General features: G+C 44.9%; 1 protein-coding gene across 2 annotated transcripts in view; it reads right to left on the reverse strand.

The window, feature by feature from the left end:
• Positions 1–25,283, reverse strand: part of TMEM183A (transmembrane protein 183A) — a 150,001-nt gene that overhangs the window by 38,570 nt on the left and 86,148 nt on the right. For both annotated transcript variants that reach the window (XM_086923082.1, XM_086923083.1), the window contains exons 4-5: positions 24,284–24,443; positions 18,887–19,067 (exon numbers count right to left, since the gene is read on the reverse strand). In XM_086923082.1, coding sequence (XP_086779208.1) covers positions 18,887–19,067; positions 24,284–24,443 — 341 coding nt within the window. The remainder of the gene's footprint in view (positions 1–18,886; positions 19,068–24,283; positions 24,444–25,283) is intronic.

Raw genomic sequence — 25,283 nt, forward strand, 5'->3', positions numbered from 1 at the left:
CCTATGTTTGTTTGGGGCATTACAGTTGCTGTTCTGCAGAAAAACGAATTTTGCAAAACTGAAAGCACTCAGCAGGTGCAAAAGTTCAAACTCATCATTAGTAATAGTAACCATTCCCTGTAGTGCTTCCTGACTGGGGCCCCTCCAGAGTTCAGTTGCTAGTTGCAACAATTGTATGACCCTGCTCTGACCCTCACAGCAGGCTCACAGAATAGCTACAAGTAGGTCACAAAGGTCCTGGAAAAAAAAATGCACTGGAACAGAAAGCAAATTACAGATAAGGAAGCAGGTGCCAGACTGGAATTTTAAAACAGTGGCACATTAATAAATCAACCCCAAATTAATTCATGTCAGTTGAAGCAGGGCAGGTGTGCTTGCTTTCTCCCCACATAATCTACAGTGATGATAAACCAGAAGGTGGCATTGATGTACCAGAGGGTGGCATGGGTGAATCAGAGGGTGGCAGTGGTGAAACAGAGGGTGCTGGGAACCTGTGATGATGAACCAGACGTAAAAACAACATAGTCGTGACCGTTGCAAGCCGACAAGTAAGTTCGCAATTGCGAACTGGTACAAAACCCTCGCGAACTGGCAGAAACCCTTGCGAACACAAAAAAAAAAAATCAGCAAATTCGCGAATTTTGCGGATTGCGAGTTCGCAAATACACAAATTCGCGAACGCCAGATTCGCAAAATTTGCCCATGCTTAAAGCCGACGCCCCGAGGTAACGAGGCCCGCACAAGCACACCCGAGCGAGAGAAGCACAAGCGCTCAGCACAGCGCGAAGCCCGTATTAAGCCAGACGAGGCATCGACCCAGAAGGAGACCCACGCGAGGAAAAAGCACACGCTCGTAGCGCATCAACAACAAGCACAAGCAAAGGCAAACACAGCCCATGACCAATCAAATAGTTAAATTGGTTGAATAAAATCCTAAGGCTAACAGTTTAAAACGACACGAACAAGGGCCAGACAGCAAGCACAACCCAGCTGAGACGGCGCCACAAACAAGCACCAGCAAAGGCAAGAAAAAAAATGAACAGCGTCAATAAAAGTAAAGACAAGCACACAAGAAAAGAGTAAATCACCGACACCAAGCCCAGATATGTCTGTCAACCAAGGAGGAGCAGCGGGAGGAGCGCCGCAAGCAGCCGCCCCAGCACAACAAGCAGGACCCCCAGCTCAAGCAGTAGTCCCAGCAGCCCAGCCTCCTATCCCATCAGCTCATTCACAGATACAAGACTTGCCACCGTTCAGTGAGTTAATCGACCCAGGCACAGCAGCGCCACGGTGGACAGTGTGGCTAGGGCAGCTCAACAACTACTTCACCGCTACAAGAGAGAAATACAACGAGTTGAAGAGGTCACTACTATTACACTTTGGAGGCACAGAACTGTACAAACTCTTTAAACACCTGCCAAACACCGGAGCGGACACAGACTATGCTGCGGCAGTTGATGCTCTGAATGCTCACTTTGATCCCCAATTAAACCCACACTATGAACGATTCAAATTCCGGCAATCCAAACAAAGGGAAGGAGAAACAATGGATGCGTTCCACGCACGCCTGAGGGACCTCATAAGCATGTGCACAGAAGACGATGAAAAGGAAGTAACTGCGCAGCTCATTCAAGGGTGTTGAAACGAGCATCTGAGGACCCTTATCCTGAGGCAACCCCGCATATCCCTTGAAAAGATATTAATCCTCGCCAGATCGCATGAGCTATCAGATGCCCGCGCCACCGCGATGGAAGCAGCTCTGAACCCACGCTCAGAAGCAGGGACAACGATAAAGACGGAAAGAGTAGGTGCAGCCCGCAGCTTTAGCCGAGGAAGCAGAGGAAGATGGCCGACCAAGACACAACGCCGAACGCCATGCAGATACTGTGGCAGAGAGGAGCATAACCAAGATGGCTGCCCGGCACGTGGGAAGACATGTTCCAAATGCGGAGTGCCCAACCACTTTGCGACGGTATGCAGAGGAGGTTTTCGCAGACGAAGCTTTTCAGGAAAGAAGACAGCCACTGGGTCCATAAAGCAGCTGTCGCTGGAAGATGCCGCGTCATCACGATCGGCTAAAACACAAAGACAACCACAATCACAGTTCGACAAATCTTCTACTTTTGACGACGATTAATGTTACTATGTGTCGTTCGTCAGCGAGCTGAAGAAAAGACAAAGACCTCAGCCGAAGTGCCAGATACAAATCGACGGGTCACCAGTGACAGGAGTCATTGACACAGAGGCTACAGTCAATGTAATGGGCATACAGCACTACAAGTCCCTGAAACCAAGACCGAAACTAGTCCCTTCCAAAGCCCGAATCCTCACCTATGGCAGCCAGGAGCCACTTCCGCTGCGAGGGAAGATGTTGGTGCAGGTCAAAGCGGAAGACCAAGAAGTGACGACGACATTTCATGTGATAGACAAGGAAGCAGACTTACTAGTAGGAAGCAACACTGCGGAGGACCTCTGCCTCATTGCGTTTGCGAATGCAGTAAAAGCACTCTCGACTGAAGACATATTACAAATGTTCCCTTCACTGTTCGAAGGCCTTGGAACCATCAAACGCCCGCCTATCAAGCTACACATAGACCCTGCCATACAACCAGTGGCACTGAGACACTGGAGGATCCCGTTTCACTTGCGCACAGCAGTAGAGCAATAACTGAACCAACTGGAGGCACAAGGGGTAATAGAGAAGGTATCTGGACCAACGCCATGGGTGTCCCCCATGGTGATAGCAGAGAAACCGCGGCAGCCGGGGAAAAATCAGGATATGCATTGATATGAGGATCCCCAACAAAGCCATACGGCGAGAGCGACACCTCACGCCCACCGTAGACGATATTTTGACGGATTTGAACGGAGCCCAATGGTTCTCCAAGCTAGACCTCAACGCGGGGTACCATCAGCTGAGGCTAGCGGAGGAGAGCCAATACATAACAACCTTCTCGACGCACCTACGATTGAGAAGATACAAAAGACTAAATTTTGGAATCTCGTCCGCTGCAGAGATCTTCCAGAATACCATCAAGGAGATACTATCTGGACTACAAGGAGTGCTGAATGTCAGCGACGACATTTTAATCCACGCCAAAACGAGTGAGGAACACCACCACAGACTGAAGGCCACACTGCAAAGACTTGCACAACACGGCGTAACGTTACACAAAGAGAAGTGCCAGTTATTCAAAAAATCTATCGAATTCTTTGGCTACGTATTTGACTCGGAAGGAGTCAAGGTTGACCCACGCAATCACATGCCATCAAAAACGCCCCCGCACACACCACTGCGTCGGAAGTGAGGAGCTTCCTAGGAATGGCGCAGTACTGCACGAGGTTTAACCCCAATCTAGCCACGATTGCGGAACCATTGAGAAACATAACAAAAAAGGAGAACCCATGGAAATGGACAGAAGTGGAAGACAAAGCATTCCACCAAATCAAGACGGCCCTGTTAGACAGCACCACCATGGCGTATTTCAACACTGCCAGACCCACCGAAATATTAGTAGACGCCAGCCCTGTCGGCCTAGGAGCCCTAATCTCACAGGAAACAGAACCCGGAGTATGGGCCCCTCCAGCTTTTGCAAACAAAGCCTTAACCGCGACGGAATCGAGGTACTCTCAAATTGAGAGGGAGGCCCTGGCTGTCAAATGGGCCTGCAATCATTTCCACCTCTATATCTCTGGACACCCTTTTAGAATGGTGACGGACCACCAACCGCTGATACCTCTATTCAGGGGCACGGCCCCTCACCCCCGCCGAGGATAGAGCGATGGGCCATCCAAGTCCAACAATATCAAATGGACCTAGTACACCGCCCTGGAGCAAGACACCCGGCGGACTTTCTCTCTCGCCACCCGTCACTAGATGGTCATCACACCACGGAGCAAGAACTTCAGGCAGAAGCATTTGTGAACATGCTATCAACTTGATCATGCCCCCGAGCCCTCACAGCAGACACCATCATAGCTCAGTACGACACCGATGTGGTCATCCAACGCGTAAAGGAGGCCCTACAATCAGGATCATGGGGAAATTTTATAAAGAATGTTGGTGGGTGGAACGAGGCGGACAGAACACGCCTGACTCAGTTTTGGAGAGTACACAACGACCTAAGCAGCGAAGACAACGGATTGATACTTAGAGGATCCAGAGTCGTAATTCCAAGGGAATTGCAAGAGAGCGACAGTACTAGCTCACAAGGGACACCAAGGCACCAGACGGATGAAAGCTCTGATGCGCGAGAAAGTATGGTTCCCCGACCTGGAGAATAGTGTCGACACAGTAGTGCGGCAATGTCGAGCATGCCAGATAACCAGCAACCCAGACGCTCCAGTACCAGTGATTACAGAAGACCCGGCCCCATCCCCATGGTCGTGGCTCAGTCTAGATTTTGGGAGCTTCCCGGACGGGAGAATCACTGTGGTGTTAATCGACAGCTACACGAAGTATCCCATCGTGGAGCTAGCGGCATCCACCAGTTTCGTGAACATCCGCCCCATTCTCAGCAAGTCGTTTGCCATGTTCGGAGTCCCGCTCGTCATCAAAACAGATTACGGACCCCCGTTCCAGGGCAGCAAGTTTAAAGACTTCCTACAGAGCCTAGGCATAATGCACCGGAGGATCACGCCTCAGTGGCCCCAGGCCAACGGCGAAGTGGAAAGATTTATGAGGACAATAAATAAGATTCTACGAATAGCCACCTCGGAAGGGAGTGATCCAGAAGAAGCACTGCAGCTATTTCTAAGGGAGTACAGAAGCACCCCACACAGCACTACACAACGGTCACCATGGGCATTGATGCTAGCCGGACCAAGAAGAGACTTACTCCCCATGGCAGACAACTGGATCCCCGCGCCATGCTCACCAACAAACACCCAAGAAAGAAGAAAAAGAACAAATGAAAAGGCAAGTCAACAACGACGAGCTCAGACGAGAGTCCTACATCCTGGAGAGACAGTGCTGATTCGGACCCGGAGACCAGGAGGGAAGTTCCGAACACCGTTCGAACCAGAACCTTGGACCATTAAAGAAACAAGAGGCACAGCAATAACTGTCAACCGGAATGGAGAAGAGGTAACCCGAAACATATTTAAGTTCAAGCAAATTCTGCCAACTCAAGAACAACCCGAGGTCCATGAAGAACGTGCAGCAAGGGAAGAAGGAACAGGAGGGGAAGAAACAAATATCACTTCACCCCAAGCTGCACCGGACGAGGCAGCCCCACTGTTACCAGGGTATCCCCAGGAATCGACACCCACAAGAGGCCGGTGGCGATATAGCCTCAGGCCCAACACCTGGTCAAGCCAAAGACTGGCGGACTTTGCATGTTGAACAATTCATTTATAACTTTTCAAAATTCCAAGTTGGGAAGGGATGTAGCGCTCTAGTGCTCCGAGGGTCTCCCGTGAGCCCTGGAAGCACTATCACACTTTGTATCACCTTCTGGCCAGGCGTGGCCAGAAGCCTATAAATATAAGGGCAGGAGTGGCACAGCACTTCCTGTCCAGACCAGCATTGAGCGTGTGTGTCTAATGCTTTATGATAGTTCCATCGACACGATTGCATGTTTAGGATCTGAGATCCCCACAATTACATCACAATTCATAAGGGTACATTATAAATGTCTTTAACACACATACACTCACCACGCATGCCAGTACAATGCAAACATTTATAATAACACATTTTTTGAACATATCGTCCTAGGTTACTGTTGAAGTTTAAAATATGGACAATTTGATGGTTTTTTAAGAGACCGGAAAACACAACGCACACGCGTATGTCGTTTATGACGTCAAAATAAACTGAGGAGTGCTAAAGTAAATAAGACAAATTTCGGAGAGTAGATAGCCAAAAAAACATAAACACTGCCACCTAGCGATGTAAGTACGCACGCAGGGCCTTTTAGGTGAATAGATGTTTTCAAAAACAACTAGTAATGCATGTTTTTTTAAAACCTCCGCCGTCAACTTGATGGGGTTGCTGAGCTGGGATAAGTCAGCACTGTCACTTCAACTCTGTACCCATCATGGGGTTAACTCTGCTTCCCTTTTACCGGGGTATTTATTGGGTTTGTGACGTGCGTGGAATGAGTATTTGAGAGGGGTGCCCCAGGTGTGGAGGTCTGGACCCCTGCCGAGCGCCATGCTTCTCAAGTTAGAATAATACATTTCCTGTAATTTTCCTGCATTACCTGGCTTGGTGCCCGAGATTGTCACAAAAGAACCTTGTACAGAAGTGCGATAAAGCAGTGTAGTTCCAGTTTCTTGCTTTGTCGGGAAGAATGCTTAAAAGCTGAGCTTCTTTTTCAAAGACCACAAGATGGCGCTAGTGTACAATGGGAGGTGTAGGAATCTCTATGTAGTATAGTGTGGAAATATCCTGTTATCACAGAAACTCATTTGCAAGCCAAACGAACTTCTGAGTTTTGAAGACAGAAACACAAAACCACACACCCGACTAATTAATTTAAAAAAGCACCCCTTGCATAAAACCTAGTATCAAACTGATGTGGATGTCCAGCAGCAATACATGCAACGCACGTAATCCTGAGTCCTTATTTATATCATCTGGTTCTTCTTAAAGCGCTCTGACACCTTCGGGTAATGTTCGCGCTATATAAAATCGCATTAAAATAAAAAAAATAAAAAATTCAAAGCTTCTAAATAACTCACAAAAACGGGGTTAACATCTACTGCATTAAAAGAGGGGCCTAATTGGAGAACTGTTCAGGGAGAAGATCCCAGCTGTGGCCTCTCTCCCATCGTATAGTCTGCCTCGGGTCCCATGTGGCAGAGAGCCTGGATAGACTGTCAAGTGATCATGATCTGATCATGCCATTAATTTGATTGGTTGCCAGCTAGGGAGGCACAGGCTGGCTAAGGCAGGGGATCTGTTTGTTTCTCTGCCGCCCCACACGGCAACGGGTGTCCGCCCTAGGCAGTGGGCTGTGTCATGCTACTAGTAAGTATGGGTGACATACTGTTCGCGAGAAAGTGTTACTCATAGTTGTTGAATGTCACTCATAACTACACTGAAATTATGAAAATGTCACACACAAGCAATCTGAAACCTTGCCAGCTATGGGTCGGGGTGCATCTTATAATTGTACCCTGCCGCAATTAGAACTGCATCTTGTACTTATTTCATCGAGGTGCAAAGGCCATCGCCCTCCACAGCAAAAAAATTGGTGGGGGGCATAATGGAACAAATGTATTTTTTTTTTTTACATTTTTTATGCGTGGTGATGTCATCCCGAGTAAAGCCATAAGCAGTAATGTATTCTGTGGTAAAGCCGTGCATGGTAAGGTTTATTTGTGGTAATAGAATGCGTGGTAAAGACATTGCTGTAAGTGTAATGCGTAATTCTGCCAACGTTGTAATGGATGTTTTTCATTTTTCCATTTCTTGATGTGCTATCAAGACCTATTATATGTTCCATTTCTATGCACTGGCTGATGAAGGTCAGAGATTCCCCTATAAGTTGTTGTTGTTGTTGCTCTGAGTTTCCGTGACAATTGTAAGTGGTGTTTTTGACTCGTACGAATGTGGTCGAGTCTGGTATCTATGAACCGCAAATGACGAGTTTAGTGGGTGTGCGCAGTTTCGCTGTACTAACCTAAACCGTTCGTTTGTTTCGTGGGGTTCTTCATCCGAGCCCACGGGTTTCATCTTAGATACGGCATCCATTTTGTCTCTTGCCCTCAAGTAGCCAGCGAACGGACGCTGTCCGCTTCGCGACCCTGGGATTCCCAAGACTCTTGCGGAAGACACGTGTTCCTTTGAAAGTGTCTTTATGATGAGGGGGATGATACTGTAAGGCAGATGGCCCCGCTCGAGGCTCATCTTGCCGTGCCGGTCTATTGTCTTAGCCGTGCATCTCATTAGGCGCGTCCCTTTGATGCCTGTAGCTCGTGTTTCCCGAGACCACCCCTTTTACACTCTTCCGATCTCCCCACTGTCCTGTCTTCCCTGCGATCTGTTTATTGCCGATTGGAATGTACTAATGGTGGGAAGATGGGTTTTTGCAGTTGGGAAACACCAAATGTTTCCGTACTTATGTTCCGGACCCTGAATACCTCAAAGCGACCCCTCTCGGGGATAATGTTGGGAACCAAGTTGTAAACCTTTGTGCACCATGTTAACCTATGAGAGAAATGTGTATAAAAGGAGCGACCCACAGTAGCAATTCGAATCAGATCCCGCGAACCTACATGCTGTGTACTTCACGTGACTTCTGTGTTCCCTGCAGTAAATAAACCTCGAATCTTTGACGCCGAAGGAAGTGTCCTGTGTCTCTGTCATTTGTACGCCGGAACAGGTTACCCACGAAGGTTTCAGGTGTTGTCCCCTGGCACCGCTGGGTCTTAGAAAAACCCAGTCCTTCAGTTGGCGCCCAACGTAGGGCTGCATCAGTGGTACCGGTCCAAGCCCGACGATCGTGAGGAACTTCGTGTGAAATCTCCAAGGGAAGGTGCACCCCGCTTCATCGATCCTGTTGTCGAAATAAGTGGCCCGACGACTTTTCCCGCGAAGATTCCCGCCTCCTGACGGCTGCGACGGACTGCTGCCCTGACTGTAGACCTGTTTTGGCGCCTGGCGTAGACCTTGGTACAGCGAGACGATTGACGGGCCTTCCTGGTGACGCCATCGATCTTTGAGTTAAGTATTTGTGGGTCGCTCCCAGAGTCCTTAGTTGTGGTTGCTTAGTCGTTGCATGGTTCCATTGCATTTGTGGTTCTTGGTACTTGGTTCTTTGTTGTAATATTTGACGCCTGCAGACGCCAAAAACCGAGGGTTTTGTCCATTGCTGGGACTTGGTAAATCCCGTAACCCTTGAAGTTTGTGAAACTCAGCTAGTGTGCGAGATGCCTAGCCGTAGTACTTTGTTCAGTTGTTTTCGTTGTTGTGGTACGGATTCCCGATTGGAGGATTCATGTCCGATACCTCCGGTTGGAACTCCAACGTATGAGCTTTACAGCAAGCACGGACTAGGTCCGATTACTTTTAATAAATATTGGATCCGCTATACTAAAAAAGATGGTGTCCTTAGTTGGCCACCTCATGGTAGTTTCGAGACCCCGATCTTAGATAATCTCGAGACTAAATTGTTTAAGAAAAAATCAAGGCCGGCCATGTTTGATGCTTTTCGGTTGTGGCGTAAAGAAGCCAAACAGAGAGAAATCAGACTGTTAAAACGTAGTCAGAGAGATGGAGTTGCTACCATTGTAAAGAAAGCAGAGCAGTTTCAGCGAGATAAGGAGGAAAAGGAAAAGGAAGTCTTCGATAGATTGCAACGTATGTCTGTCGATAAGTGCTATCCTGCTTTACCGGCGGATACGGACAAAAAGGAGGATGGTACCGAGGACCCCTTAATGTCTTATCTCATGAAGTCACCACCTCCGTACGCACAGGATACCGCAGTTCCTGTGGTTCCTCCTGCTCCTGCTCCTCAACCAGCTCCTGTCCCTGCACTTCCCGCTGTTCCCACTCCTCTGCCTGTTTCTGTCCCTACTGCTCCTCCACTTGTACTTCCTCATACTCCTGCTCCCGCTGCCTCTACTGTTCTGGTTTCTCCTGCCGTTCCTTCTGTTTCTGGTACTTCTCTTGTTACCCCTCTGGGCTATTCTTTGTCTCCGTCTGTTCGACGTCGTACTCCTTCTGTAGCTGCTAACTTCTTCAATTCTCTTGGTCCTATTCTTGAGTCCGCTGGTTCGGACGGTCCTCAAAGACGTAGTCAGCTTCCTGGTGGTAGGGAGCGTGACTCATTGTGTAATATGGCTATGGGTTGGATGAGATGTCCTGCTAGGAATCCTCCACGGGCGGTATTGAAAAAGTTTGAGCAATTCAATATACCGACACAAAGATATGTTTTTGAAGAAATGTGCAAGGTTTTACGTGACCTAATATCGGCTGACGCATCCGATGATGTAATGACTGCCTTGACTAATCTACAGCTTCAGTTCTCGAGCGGAATGATAGTAGGTACCAATGTTCGACGTGCAGTCGAGCAATTACTGTCCCTTCGTCCTTCTATGATGCCTCGAGCATTGTTTGTAGAAGACATTGAGGGACCGTCAGATGTGCCTGGTCAGTTTCCCATGCGTGAAGTTCCACCAGTGTGGATGCCAGGTTTTGCTAATCACGCTCCGCCAATCCTTCCACATTTCCAGAGAGTATGGATACACCTTCCATGGAAACGATCGGAAGTTTTGCAGGTAAAGCAATCTTTGCCTGACCCTCGCAAAAATCCTGCAGGGTACTACAAAGAATTATCGCAGCTCGTTGACGCTACGATAATGAATCTTGCCGATATCGATATGCTGTTTGGCAATGTTGTACCGCAACCGGTATGGACAAAGATTCGTCAGGAAAATCATGCGAACGAATTAGGTGGTGATTGGGCTGCGCTTATAGCAGCTGATGGTTTGCAAGTTGGTGGTGCGAAACCTGAACAGTTGATTGCTAATCTCCCTCAGAGAATTATAGCTCTAATGAAAACACTTATGCCAGCCATGAAGGTAAATTGGGACAAACTGTCCGCTTGCAAGCAAAAGAAGGATGAGAGCGTCTCTGATTTCTTCACGAGATTTGAGGAGGCTTTCATCGACCACAGTGGTCAAGATATGGGTACTGAAGGTGGTCAGAGGTTGTTTGTGGACAAATTTGTTTCCAATTTATTGCCTGATTTGAGCAACAAATTAAAAAATTCTGAAAGTGCGTGGGCTGTTTCTACTTCTGCTCAGATATTGGCTACGGCTCAATATTATGAGAATAGGGAGAAAGAGGAGAACGATCGTGCTGACAAGAAAACGAAAGAACTCAAAACTAAAGTGCTGTTACAACAGGCGTATCCTCCGCGTTCGAATCAGAATGATTCGCAGCAACGTAATAGATCACAGTTTCAATCAAATAGGTCACAATCGCTAAATGATTCCTCCTCCCAAAGATCGTCGTTAGGGTACAATCAGTGTGCCTATTGTAGACAGGAGGGTCATTTGAAATTTGATTGTCCAGTCCTTAATGAGCGTAATAGTGGTAATTCGACTAGAGGAGGTCGTGGTGGTTCTCAACAGACATCACGTGGTAGGGGTCGCGGTGCTCAGAACGATCGTTCCACTAACACTTCTGACTCCAATAATTGTTTTGATCAGCGTGGATCGTCGCAAGGGCGATCTGCTCAGTACAATGTAGATGATTATTACGTCGATCAGGGAACTGACGACGGTAACTACTAGGACAGCCATGGACAAGGAGAGGGAGTGGTATCAGTTCCGGTTGATCAGAGAGGGCCTTACGTCGCAGTTGCCACCTCGGGCGTCGTTGAGCCTTTTCTGTTGGACACTGGTGCAGTGAAAAGTTCTATCATGCATTCGAAACTCCCTGGCGCACCTTTGTCTGGCTTAACAAATGTTTCCGTTGGATTCTCTGGCGCCCCTGTTAGCAATCCAGTTTCACGCCCTTTGCCTCTTACCATTGGGCCACGTGAGCTCGAAGCTCCGTTGATTTTAACCACTGGTTGTGGTGAAAATCTTTTGGGCCTGGATTTGCTAAAACGTTTATATGCGACTTTGTATTGTTCTCCTGCGGGAGTGAAGCTTACTTTGGGTGAGAGAGTTATCTCTCCAATGTACTTGTCTCTCGATAAGCTTCCACCGGAATTGAGTTCTCTTCCTGCATCTTTGTGGGCAACAGGGCCCAATGATGTGGGCCTGCTCGACATCTCCCCTTATGTTGTCCATTTGAAATCTAATGTGCGGTTGCCACGTATTCCCCAGTATCGTATCTCTCTTGACGGTGAACGAGCATTGTTGGCGATCATCTATGATTTGATCGAAAAAGATGTTATTGAGGAGACTCGGGGAAACGTGTGCAACAGTCCTGTGTTGCCCATTCTAAAACGTACTGATCCTTCGAAACCACCTGTTTATCGTTTTGTTATCGATTTACGGGAGGTAAATAAAATTGTGATTCCTCAGTTCCCTGTTGTGCCCGACATCACGGCGCTACTGACTCTAATTCCAGCATCGGCATCTTGGTTTTCAGTGATCGATCTGAAGAATGCGTTCTTCAGCATCCCGATTGCTGAAGAAAGTAGAGACCTTTTCGGTTTCTCTCTTGGTGGACGCAGCTTCCGGTTTAAGCGTGCTCCTCAGGGCTACTGTGAAAGTCCATCGATATACAGTCAAGCCTTGAAGGGTCAACTAGATGCGTTCGTGTTGCCGGCTGGTGCAGCCTTGATCCAATATGTTGACGACTTATTGGTGGCTGCAGACACTCAGGACATTTGCAAAATTGCTACGGTATCATTGTTGCAACATCTCTGCGACTTACATCACAAGGTGTCTCCTTCTAAACTTCAATATTGTTGTCAAGAAGTAACCTATCTAGGTCACTTATTGTCAAAGGAGGGAAGAAGGTTGACCCCAGAGAGAATTGCTGCGATTGCCCGGATGACTGTGCCAACAACTCAGAGAGATGTGCGTGCCTTTTTGGGCATCACGTCATACTGCAGACAGTGGATCCCGAATTTTTCACTGTTAGCGAAACCATTGGTGGCTCTTACGTGTAAGGACGTTCCAACTCCTTTACCATGGACGGAAGAATGTCAGAAAAGTTTTTCTGAATTGCGTGATGCGTTGTGTTCGGCTCCTGTGTTAGGTACCCCTGACTACAGTAAGCCGTTCACGTTATACGTGCATGAGAGAGAAGGTTGTGCGTTGAGTGTCTTGACGCAACCTTTTGGTGGCAAGCAACGTCCATGTGCATATTTTTCCTCGACCTTGGACCCGGTAGCTAGAGCATTGCCGAGTTGTTTGAGAGCAACAGCGGCAGCTGCGGTGTCCATCCGACAATCAGCAGGATTGGTCATGGATAATATGCTTACGGTGATGGTTCCGCATGCAGTTGACACCCTCTTAAATCGTACGAAGACTCAGCACTTGACGAGTGCAAGGTTGTCTGGGTACGAGTTGACGCTCTTGGCAAGTCACATTCAGATAAAACGTTGTAATGTCCTAAACCCGGCGACTTTATTGCCAATTAGTACAGAGTCAGAGGAAGTAGCAGCTCATGACTGTTATTTGCGGACTGAGGAAGAAACAAAAGGTCGCGTGGACCTTAAAAACACTCCTTTGGATGATCCCGATGGGACTTTGTATGTGGATGGTTCATGTTTTAAATTGCCGAATGGTGATGTCACGACTGCGTATGTTGTGGTAACTTTGAATACTGTTGTGGAAGCTGCGAGATTGAATCAGAACTCTGCTCAGGCTGCGGAGCTGATAGCTTTGACTAGAGCGTGTGTGTTGTCGAAAGGGAAACGGGTGAATGTGTTTACTGATAGTCAATACGCTTTTGGCGTGGCGCATAGCTTTGGACGATTGTGGCGAGAGAGAGGTTTTATGACGTCGCATGGTACGAAGATTCAGCATGGACAACTTGTGAATGATCTTTTGGATGCACTTACATTGCCTAAGCAGGTAGCGATTGTCAAATGTAGTGCACATCGTAAGGTGACGGATGATGTTGGTCGTGGTAATGCGTTTGCGGATGAGACTGCCAAGGAGACTGCCCGGAATCTTAGCACTAGAATGTATGTGACGAGTTCGGTTAGGTGGCCTACAGAAACGAGTATGTGTGAGGATACCATCGAGAGTGTGAAAGCGATACAGAATGAGGCCACCGAGACTGAAAAGGCGAAGTGGAAAGAAAGTATGGGAAAGTTGGATGCGAATGGTTGTTGGATTGATTTGTCGGAGCACAAGAAGTGGATGTTGCCAGACGCGTATGTGCTAGCTGTTGTGACAATGGCACATGGGTTAGCGCATATTAGTGCGAAAGGTATTTGTAAGTTGTTGTCCCCTGTGTGGAAGAATGATGGTATCACGAAGTGTGCTGAAAAATTGGTGAAGAATTGTATGATATGTATGATGTACAATCCTGGTAAGGGAACCCCTACGCCTGCTGGTCATTTTGCACCCCCTTCATGTCCATTTGAAGTGATCCAGCTAGACTTCATCCATATGGAGAGATGCAATAACCTGAAGTACGTTTTAGTTGTGGTTTGCGCATTCTCCCGATGGATTGAAGCCTACCCTCTTAAAGACAACACTGCTATGTCCACTGCGAAAATGCTACTGAAGGAATACTTTCCTCGGTATGGAATGCTGCGAGTCGTATGGTCAGATAACGGAAGTGAGTTTGTAGGGAGTGTAATGAAGAGTGTGTGTAAGGGCCTTGGAATTACTCAGAAGTTCCATAGCGCCAATCATCCCCAGTCAGCAGGTTTGGTTGAAGGGTATAATGGTACCCTTGAACTCAAACTAGCGAAGATTCAGGCCACTACTGGTCTTTCTTGGCCTGACGCTTTGCCTCTAGCTTTGTTGTCAACAAGGGCGACTGTACACTCCCGAGTAGGACTTAGTCCCTATGAAATAGTGTTCGGTCGTCCTGCGAATGTTTGGGGGGTCCCTAGACCAAGTGTGTTTTCCAATCTTGAGTATCAAATGTTGATTGATTATCTACATGATCTGACTGCTAAACTGAGGTTAATTCATCAACAGGTTTACGAAGCATTGCCGACGCAGACGGAGGGTCCAGGCCACCAGCTCCAACCGGGAGATTGGGTGGTTACTCGAAACTTCGCTCGCAAGAAAAATCTGGAGCCCCGTTTCACTGGACCTTTCCAGGTCCTCCTTGCCACGAGAACTGCTGTTCGTCTGGAGGGCCGAAAACACTGGGTGCATGCCACCCATACGAAGAAGGTTCCTATACCTTTGCCAGCGGACTCGTGGGTGAGGAAAGGCATTGCCTCATCCGAAACTGACAGATTACAGATCTTTGTACCTTTTAGCGACGCACGGCCTGTTGGAGAATCCTCAGTGCAGCAGAAAGACATTGTTGAACATTCGTCATCACACGACTCAAGATTTGAACAATCGACTGATCGACAGAACTCTGTCCCCTCATCGGATCCTTTGTTTGACGAACAGACACGTCCTGGAAAGAGACGATACTTTTTGCGATCCAATCCTAAAGACTAATAAAGTTTCGTTTCTATCCTTTGACATCTACGTTACCCCTTTTGCCACGATCAGTCTAAACACACGTACCATTGCGATTCTTGTAAATAGTGAGTTTTTTCCACATGTGTTTTTGTTTCCACAGCTGAGAGACTTTTGTACATGCTTGTATATAAAATACCTTACATCCAGGTGAACCGTAGGGCCGCGCGGGTACTTCCTTCTGGTTAGTAGGTCTTGACATTAGGTCAAAGACCGTCGGTTCCTAGGAACTCCTAGGGATTGACTACTGCTACACAGAATGAAGTGCGTCAAGAAACGTTGCGGACGGTTTTAGGGGATGGCGTTCTCAAAACTTGTGGACTTGGAAAAAGCTCAGGCGCAAAGATTCAAACTGCAACGAATTACCCGTACCAAATGCTTTATGTTTCAGGTGTTCCTTCTGTTTCTAATTGTTTCCTTGTTATTGGCGGGTGGGGTATACTACATGATACCGTACTTCCTACCTTCTGCCATACCTACTCCTACTTCTGAATCTAAACCTACCTCCACTGTATCCCCTCACTCCTTCCATATCTTACCCGAACACGAACAGGCTAGACGTGCAGAATTCAGAAATAATTCCTTTATTCAGCTCCTTCATCAGCACCAGTTAGTGGTTAACACTACTAATTGTTGGGTGTGTGGGTTAATGCCACATACCACGGATAAGGGAATTCCGTATCTGGTCCTTCCTTATAGTTCCCAGGGTTCAGCTCGAGCATTCCAAACAATGTTTCGAAGTGCACTAGATTCCTACCCCAATCGAGAGCCACATCCTTCCCACTCCGGTCCTGGTTCGTACCACAAGCCTTTGGCTATAGCGATAGATGATTTAGATAGGGATATCTATGAACCATCGCTCAACCCAGAGGAAGAGGTACAAGCCTATAGGGTCCTGAGTAAGGTTGAGTATAGTGCGCTCATGAATGAAAGACAGCGTAGAAGCTCGTCACCAATATGGATCGTACCCCACCTTGGTAATTTTTGTCTACTGGGTCGTGGCCGAAGATCGAAAGCTCGTCTTGGAGAGAGTGCTTGCTCCGAGACTTATATTCTGCCGATGCTCTCTTCCCCTGTGTTTCTGGCTGCCAAGGGTACATACTTTGTCTGCCATGATCGTGCGTATACATGGTTGCCCTCTGACTTTGTGGGCTCATGTTATATCGCAAATATGTTGCCTCCGACGTTTACTGTTGATGCAGATTATCACAAGACCAGAGTTGTGAGAGGCGTGATTAGCGAAGAGGACACTGCCGGTCAAGAGGCAGGAGACTTTTTCAAGGGTTTCCTTCCGTTTTGGGGACCTATGGTTAATAGTAGGAACCTGAGACAATTGACTCGAGTGGTGGAATCGACAGCTAATATCACTGCCAGTGCCCTTGGTAATATCACCACAGAACTTCAGGCGGATAGGCTCATGACGCTACAAAACCGTATGGTTTTAGACGTTGTTTTAGCAGATCGAGGTGGAGTATGTAAGGTGATCCATTCGAGCTGCTGTATTTTCATTCCAGATAACGCTCCGACTGTTTATCAAGCCATCTCAAAGTTGCATAAGATCTGAGTCCATACACGTCGACGTAGGGGATTGGACGCTACTTGGTTGGTTTTGGGGCCTGATGTCGACTTGGGGTTGGAAGATTCTGATGATCATCGGGGTTGTTGCAGCGTTTCTGTTCACGTGTTGCCTTTGTGTGCAGTGTGGTCCTGCCTTATGTGGCCTCTGTGCTACGACGTGTATAAGACAGCCGCCTGTTACCAAAGCAGCTCAGTTGGATAGAATTATGTTACAGCAACATCTAGACGGTCTGATGAATATCGAATATGATACCGACTAGTGCTTGCCTACATGAGGGCAAAAGGAGCGTCTAAGGTTCCGTGACAATTGTAAGTGGTGTTTGTGGTCGAGTCTGGTATCTATGAACCGCAAATGACGAGTTTAGTGGGTGTGCGCAGTTTCGCTGTACTAACCTAAACCGTTCGTTTGTTTCGTGGGGTTCTTCATCCGAGCCCACGGGTTTCATCTTAGATACGGCATCCATTTTGTCTCTTGCCCTCAAGTAGCCAGCGAACAGACGCTGTCCGCTTCGCGACCCTGGGATTCCCAAGACTCTTGCGGAAGACACGTGTTCCTTTGAAAGTGTCTTTATGATGAGGAGGATGATACTGTAAGGCAGATGGCCCCGCTCGAGGCTCATCTTGCCGTGCCGGTCTATTGTCTTAGCCGTGCATCTCATTAGGCGCGTCCCTTTGATGCCTGTAGCTCGTGTTTCCCGAGACCACCCCTTTTACACTCTTCCGATCTCCCCACTGTCCTGTCTTCCTCTGCACCTGTCCTTGTTCCTTCTTCGATCTGTTTATTGCTGATTGGAATGTACTAATGGTGGGAAGATGGGTTTTTGCAGTTGGGAAACACCAAATGTTTCCGTACTTATGTTCCGGACCCTGAATACCTCAAAGCGACCCCTCTCGGGGATAATGTTGGGAACCAAGTTGTAAACCTTTGTGCACCATGTTAACCTATGAGAGAAATGTGTATAAAAGGAGCGACCCACAGTAGCAATTCGAATCAGATCCCGCGAACCTACATGCTGTGTACTTCACGTGACTTCTGTGTTCCCTGCAGTAAATAAACCTCGAATCTTTGACGCCGAAGGAAGTGTCCCGTGTCTCTGTCATTTGTACGCCGGAACAGGTTACCCACGAAGGTTTCAGGTGTTGTCCCCTGGCACCGCTGGGTCTTAGAAAAACCCAGTCCTTCAGCTGTAGTGCCATGGAACTCACAAAGCACATTTATCCTCACATGCATAACATGTACGCATACAAATGTGCAATACCTGGATCAGGGTATATCAAAAGTAAAGGGTTCTGGTCTGAGTAAGGCTGCATAAACCTCACAGAATAATCCTACTGCAGATACTGTCAGGGTTCCTGAACCTATCCAAGATGAGTTTGATAATCAGGTTTCAGTATTTGCTGATAATGACTACAGAGTCTGCTCTCCGTGAGTAATCTGGAGATCAAGGTCTAATTTGTCAAAGTTGGGGGCATCCATTGAGCACAGAATAAGCAGAGTTCTGAATCTCGACTTTAACAAACATTCCTGTTATCTGCCTCATTCCATGTTTTTATCACTTTGTGGCTAGATCACTGTGAAAGAGTATGGTCACATCAATGTGTTTGATATTTGTGTGGTTGTCCAGTTCATTATCCTCATGCGTTATACTCTAACCAATCATTGCTTTAGTCACCCAATCTCTTCACTTTTTTAGATTTATTGTTATAATGTTTAAATCAAGCTTTGCGTTAATAAAGAGTTAACCGGTTGAACTATTAAGCACATATTTCCAGTGATATTTAGGCTGCTTTTAATTTTGGCCCATTCATAGCTTCACGTCGGTAGCAAGTAGCATTGTTAAAGGTGCAGTTTGATAAAGCATTCCACTCGGCAACCTGTGTCTAATTTAGTCCTGTAACGTCAGACGGCAATATACCACAAGCAACTAGCTGCTGAACATTGAGCATACACAGCAGTGAGGGTTCAGTCATTGGAAATATTGTTATGCAGATTTCAGGTAAAATGTTATGTCTGCGAAAGAAGCAGGATATTTTGCCATTCGAAATAACACATTTAAACAGTATGTGTAGGTCTACATAATTTGGATATAAAAAGAAAATACACAAAGTTTACACAAAAAAGAAAAATAGGTCTGTCCATTTCAAAGTGATTTATTAGTCTCAGATCTTATTTACTATTTTGCCAACTGAGAGGTCTCTATGTGAGATGTGAACTACAGATTCCACTTACTTTAGAATCAGCTAAATTGCTAGGAGTCGATTCCGGGATTGTAGGACTTTTTGCCAGTCGAGAAGTAAATGGCTCATACATATGGTACAATGAACGGATCACACAGGCTCGCAGACATCTCAGTTTTTCGATGCACTCTGGCCTCAAGCGGACTGGAAGCAGAGCAGTAGTTTGATAGTGCCTAAAGGAGGACAAATAAAGGCTCAAAAGGTATTCCAAAAGCCACAATAGCTGTAATCAGAGAAAAATCACAAACATGTAACAACAACGGAGCTGCACGGGAGGGTAAACAATTTAATACCACATATCCACTTTAATGTCCATGGTAAACTAAATATTTGCTATCTGCAGTTGTATCCTCCCCATTCTTAGCCATAGTTCAAAATATCAACCTTCAGGTGATAAAGTGTAAACATTTTCTCAGGTAAAAGGCTGTTATCAAGATGTTGGCTGTACACAGATGGTACAAACAAACCTCAAACCTAAAAGTAGTACATTTCAAGCCACAATACCAGTACGGAGCAATAAGCTAGAACAAACCGGAAATGTGTTTTAACTCGTGGGAGTATTTAAAGAGATAAACAAAGTGAAATGATGTGTAAAAAATAATTTCACTCACACTGACCTTAATAGTCAATAGCTTTTAAAAGAAAAGAAAAAAAAGAAAAAAAATGTAGTTCAAAACTTATTACATTCATTCTGACTTACATGTACAATTGAACTGTCTCAAAAGCAACTATCCTACAGTAAAACGAAGCTGTCCATAACAAGACGGAGCAGATTTTAGCTCCACAGCGTTTCATAATTTGCTTTCTGCAAAAAATGTCAATCTGCACAACGGTGCAGTTATTAAAATACTGTGTCCATAACAAGTAGACAAAACAAGGTGAATTTTCAGCTGGCTTTATGTCAAAAAAGATTCCCTTTGGGCACCTTAATAGAGAGACACCAATTCTTACTACTTACATACACACCTCAAACATAAGCAATTATCTATTGAAACAATGTCAGAATCATAGTAACACAACTCTATAACAACAAATAAATTTAGTCTGCACAGTTTATTCAAATATCTTTTAAAAAAACATTTAAAATATAGACCTAATTAAAATTGGGAACACAGACAATATATCAATTAACAAAAATGTACAAAAACCATAAACACTTCCTATTGCTAGAAAAGGAGGTACAACATAAGAATTAATATTCCACAGCTGTCAGAATAATCCTAAATTAATGTGCAATGTACTTCTCCCTTTTATTAAAAAAAAGTGTTTATGGTTTTTGTACATTTTTGTTCCTTGATATATTGTCTGTATTCCCAATTTTAATTATGTCTCTATTTTAAATGTTTTTTTAAAAGATATTTGAATAAACTGTGCAGACATAATTTATTTGTTGTTATAGAGTTGTGTTACTATGATTCTGACATTGTTTCAATAGATAATTGCTTATGTTTGAGGTGTGTATGTAAGTAGTAAGAATTGGTGTCTCTCTATTAAGGTGCCCAAAGGGAATCTTTTTTGACAAAGTCAGTACTGGTACCCTATCCCTTTGGCTTTGGGGTCCCTCTCTCTTTTATTAGAGAATTTTCAGCTGGACCACTAAATCTAAGCATGCAATCTTGACTCTTATGAAAATAACTGGCGAGGCTAACAATTACTGCAGTCACAAATTATGCTAAATTTCAACTTATAATAAAACATTCAGACCATTTTAAAAACATTCAGACCATTTTAATGGAAGAAAAATAGATTGCAGATTTCAAGAAAATAGTTCTCTATGGAAGTGGGTATATCAATTTTTCAATCATTTGCAAGCAGGAAGGAGCAGAGGTGGATGACTTTTTTGTTGCAATGTTTCATGAAGATTTGTTAAACAGCGCCAAAGATATTAGCAAAACAAAAACGTTCTTCCTATGGAAACTCTGACTCGTGTACAACTACAGAGTGGAAACTGCCCAGCCTTATAACCCGCTTTGCTTTTGGCTGTGCTAAGCACAGGGTTAGTAAAGTAAGGTATGGTAATGAAATATTTTTTCAAGTTAAAAAAATATCCTTTGAAAAAAGCCAAGGGGTTTACTTATGACCACACATCCAATCACTCATGAAATGTTGATTACATCTTTAATGACGTCTGAAATGACATCATTGACAACAACTCTGTACATGGCACGAGGCCAATTTATAATTCCTTCCATGACCTATAACTGGTGAATTTGTGTCGGTTTTAATTTAAAATGTTACATTTTAAATGACAGTTTCACCTATCTATAACATCACTTCAATCTTTTGTTTTTTCAGTGAATATATATTCTATGGAGTATATACACATCTTTTAACAAGAGAATAAGGTATTGGCCTGTCAGATCCAAAAGAAAATAAATGTGTGCTTCCTCTTGCTTCTATGTTAAAAGTCCTTTCTTATGAACAAAAGGACAATTCATTAAGACGAAGATTGTCAATTCGCATTTCAGTGATTCCTACTTATTTGGCATTTAGTTTCTTACACACTGTTTTCAGTAGGTTCGCTAGGAACTGCCTTCTTCCGGACAATATAGTATAGAGACATATAAAAAACTATAACAATGGTATTCCTTTGCACATGGAAAATGTTTCATTGATCAGGTAATTACAAATGATTTCCTTATGGACAACATTACAATTAAGATAAATTGTTAACTTTGACTTAAAGTTACGCACTTAGGGCCTGATGTAGGTAAATCTAAATTACCACTTCTAAAATACCGAATCATACCGAATCGGTATTTGAGAAGTGGTAAATTAGAGGGGGGGAAATGTAGGTAATTCTGATTCGGTAAATACCGAATCTGTAAGATTCGGTATTTACCGATTCTGTAAATACCGATTCGGTATCCCCCATTGATTCCTATGGGCCTTGAAGCCCATAGGAATCAATGTGGAATACCGAATCGGTATTTACAGATTCGGTAATTACCTATTCTTGCGAGGGTGCAGGGGGTGTCACTTTGACACCCTCTAGCACCCCAATTACAGGCTTGTGTGCCATGTGGCACACATACATTCCCTAAGGGCATGTCTGTGTGTCACATGGCACAGATGTGCATGCAAACCTGGAATCGGTATTTTACCACCCAATTGGATTGGGTGGTAAAATACTGACACCTGAAGGCCTGTGGCAGTCTTCAGAGTGCCACCTACATCTCTATTTACCGATTCTGTACATTAACCGATTCGGTATTTTACCGAATCGGTAAATGTACAGAATCGGTAAAATTACTGAATCTGTACTTATGTAGCCCCCTACATAAGAAAATCGTAATACCGGTCGGAAACGGCCGAATTCGGCCGTTTTTTCGGCCGTTTCCGACCGGTATTAGGGCTCCTACATCGGGCCCCTAGAAACTATAATTTTTCTTCACCATCTCCACCTACTAAAGTAGTAACGTTTCAAAATACCCAATCAAAGCTTAAAATGGACTTTACATTAACAACTTTCTTACCAACATTCTATTTGATTCTGTGTTGTAAAATGAGTCCTACTGTAGCCTTATAGCCCACCTTAGTGAGCTACTCTGACATCAAAAGGCCTACTCCAGGGGTTTGCTAGGCCTTTAAAAAGGGAGGAGAACTTTAATGGATGGTATACCATTATATGACTGTATATTTGAACATTCCACCCCATGCAGGTAGAAAATATCAATTTAATCAAGCAATGGCAAAGCAATTATTCTGGTGATGGCTGCCTGCCTTCAGGCTCCAGCAGTGCTTGTTCTGTAAAATTTTATTTTGTGTAAGCTGCTGGGCAGTCACCGGTAAAGGTAAAAAAAAATAATTTAAAAAAATCAGTCTTAAAGCTATTGTTTTGGTCCCAAAATGCACACATTTCAATAGTAGTTTCTGGCATTGAAAAGAACTACCTTGTTTACGGATGTACACCTTGTGAAAGGGATGAATACAGTCACACAAAGCCAATGACTTAAGTGGGCTGACCTATTGATCCATGCCGGATGCTTTAGTGGGTGAAGAAAAATGTGAATGACACAGTAACAGATTAATGAAAGAAGAGAGCGGACTGAAACATCATATAAGCAAGTTCATAATATTATTTCAGTAAAATCATAAGGTCTTGACTTATACCAGACCTAAAAAAACAGCCTCATACGATACCTAGGGGTTTAATACCCCTTACACCTCCGATACTTCAGTTCCTTTCATAGCACCTTCTGCGGGTGCATGACACGCACACAAACACAGCAAGATCTGTAACAGGAGGCCAACAGCCAGATTCTCCCTCGGCTCTGCAAACTGCTTTTCGTCGTTTGGAAGAGCTGAGGGAGACATGAACTGATGAGAATTCCTCCTTCCAAGGCTCCGGTGACATTTTAAGCAACGGGTGGAGTGTTGGGGGAACCTCTCTGTGTGCTATAGTTCGTTCTCTCTCTCTCTCTCGTTCTCGTTCTCTCTCTCTCTCTCTCTCGTTCTCTCTCTCTCTCTCTCTCTCTCGTTCTCTCTCTCATTCTCTCGTGGAATATATGATTTTTCAACGATTTCAAGTTCCACGCATGGCATAACCACGCAAATTTTACATCGCAAGTGGCTTCACCACGCTGGAATTTACAACGAAGGATTGTACCACGTCTTACCTGCACGTCTTTCTCCAGCAGCCCTTACTTCCATCTACCATGGAAACAAGCATCAAAACACGTCTTCCAAAATAAAAAAGGACTTCTTTTTTGACGTACACTGCACGTCTTTGGGGGAGGCTCTTTCCTTTTACTTCATTAATACCACAGAGCGTTTTTTTTTTTTATCTAACTCGCTCCTTAATTGTTGTTATTTTTTGGGGGGGGAGACCGCCCCAGCCCCCCTAGCCCCCCTCCCAACCCTCCCAGCACGACTGGACGGAATACCACGTCTCCCCCCAACCCACGCTGAACGTACTTTCGTGGTAAAGACGGTCGTGGAAGGCACCCACGGTGAAAAAACGTTTGCGTGGTAAGTGTACCGTGGTAAATGTTATGCGTGGGGATGCCTTCGTAGTAAATGATGTTTCCCTCTCTCATGCTCTCATTCTCTCTCTCATTCTCTCTCTCTCGTTCTCTCGTTCTCTATCTCTCGTTCTCTCTCTCTCTCTCTCGTTCTCTCTCTCTCGTTCTCTCTCTCTCCCTCTTCCCCCCTGCAAAATCCACAAACCTATTAGCCTATAGAGAGACAGTGGAGAGGGAGATTAAGAGGCAGTGGATTAGGCCACTGGAAAGTGGACAGCAGCGGGTCCATTCCAGTGTTTACAGCCTGCTGTTCCTCCACGGTCTTCAATAGAGCAGCAAACATTTAAATGCGCTAAAAATCAATAAAAAAAAAGTATGCAATAAAAAGAAAATACAAAGTAGAAGGAACAGTTCACCCATCACACCTTTTGTACAACCTCATCCAAAATGCTGCAGTGCAAGTAACAGTCCAGGCATTCTTACAAATGAGAGCAAACTTCACGATATCTTCTGGGCGTATATAGGAGGCAAGCATCAGCCAAATGTCTAAGGGATAGTCATCTCCAATGTTGCTGTGTATGGTTTCTAAATAGAGGGAAAGACATCAAAGAAAAAATATACATAACTCAGAAATATTCAAGATAGGTTATTAATTCGATCTAGAAGCCAATCTCACTTTTTTTTCCAACACGTTTATTGAATTTTAACCAAACATAGTATGACACAGCATGCTGTAAATAATATGACATTACATTAATTAACTCTGCAGGCAAATCTTACTACCTACAAAGCATATCTCAAGATGCAATGTGCATTTACCATGTCCACTGAATTCCTCCTCTGCCTCTCCCCTTTTCTACAATCTCACATATTTTGTCAAGAAAAACGTTAATTGTAAAAACACCCAAAATTACCACCTTAACAGAAATACAGTGTTGTCATTAATTTATCACAAGTAAGGTGGCAGGACGTTAGCATGAAGTATTTATCAGACGTGGTAGATGCAGACACTACAGAACAATTTATTCACTGGGTCAGGTAAAAGCCTCCTATTCAAACTTCAAACAAAAAAATGAGGAATACCCTGCACCATTCGGTGCCTACAGCAAGTTCCAGTAATAACTGGACATATTTACCCATGAGAACTGGGGAAGATTGAGGGGTACAGGTTTATCACACCAGATAAGTTTGGGTGTGCTAAACACCACATAGCTTACAATTGTGAACCCTCTGCCAATTTTCTTTTTCCTCAGAACAATTGCTATATGGTTCCCTCAGTGTTTTTAATATTGGTAGCAACAACTGAGGGGTGCCTTTCATGCCAATCTAATTTGGACTATGGAGTGGATGGGTTTCAAGGCAATTCCTAAAGCATTATGTAATTGTAAATAGAATAGAGGGCAACTCTAGTTATCTTAGAGACTG

This window comes from Lissotriton vulgaris, chromosome 5 (assembly GCF_964263255.1).
Source record: "Lissotriton vulgaris chromosome 5, aLisVul1.2, whole genome shotgun sequence".
NCBI lineage: Eukaryota > Metazoa > Chordata > Amphibia > Caudata > Salamandridae > Lissotriton > Lissotriton vulgaris.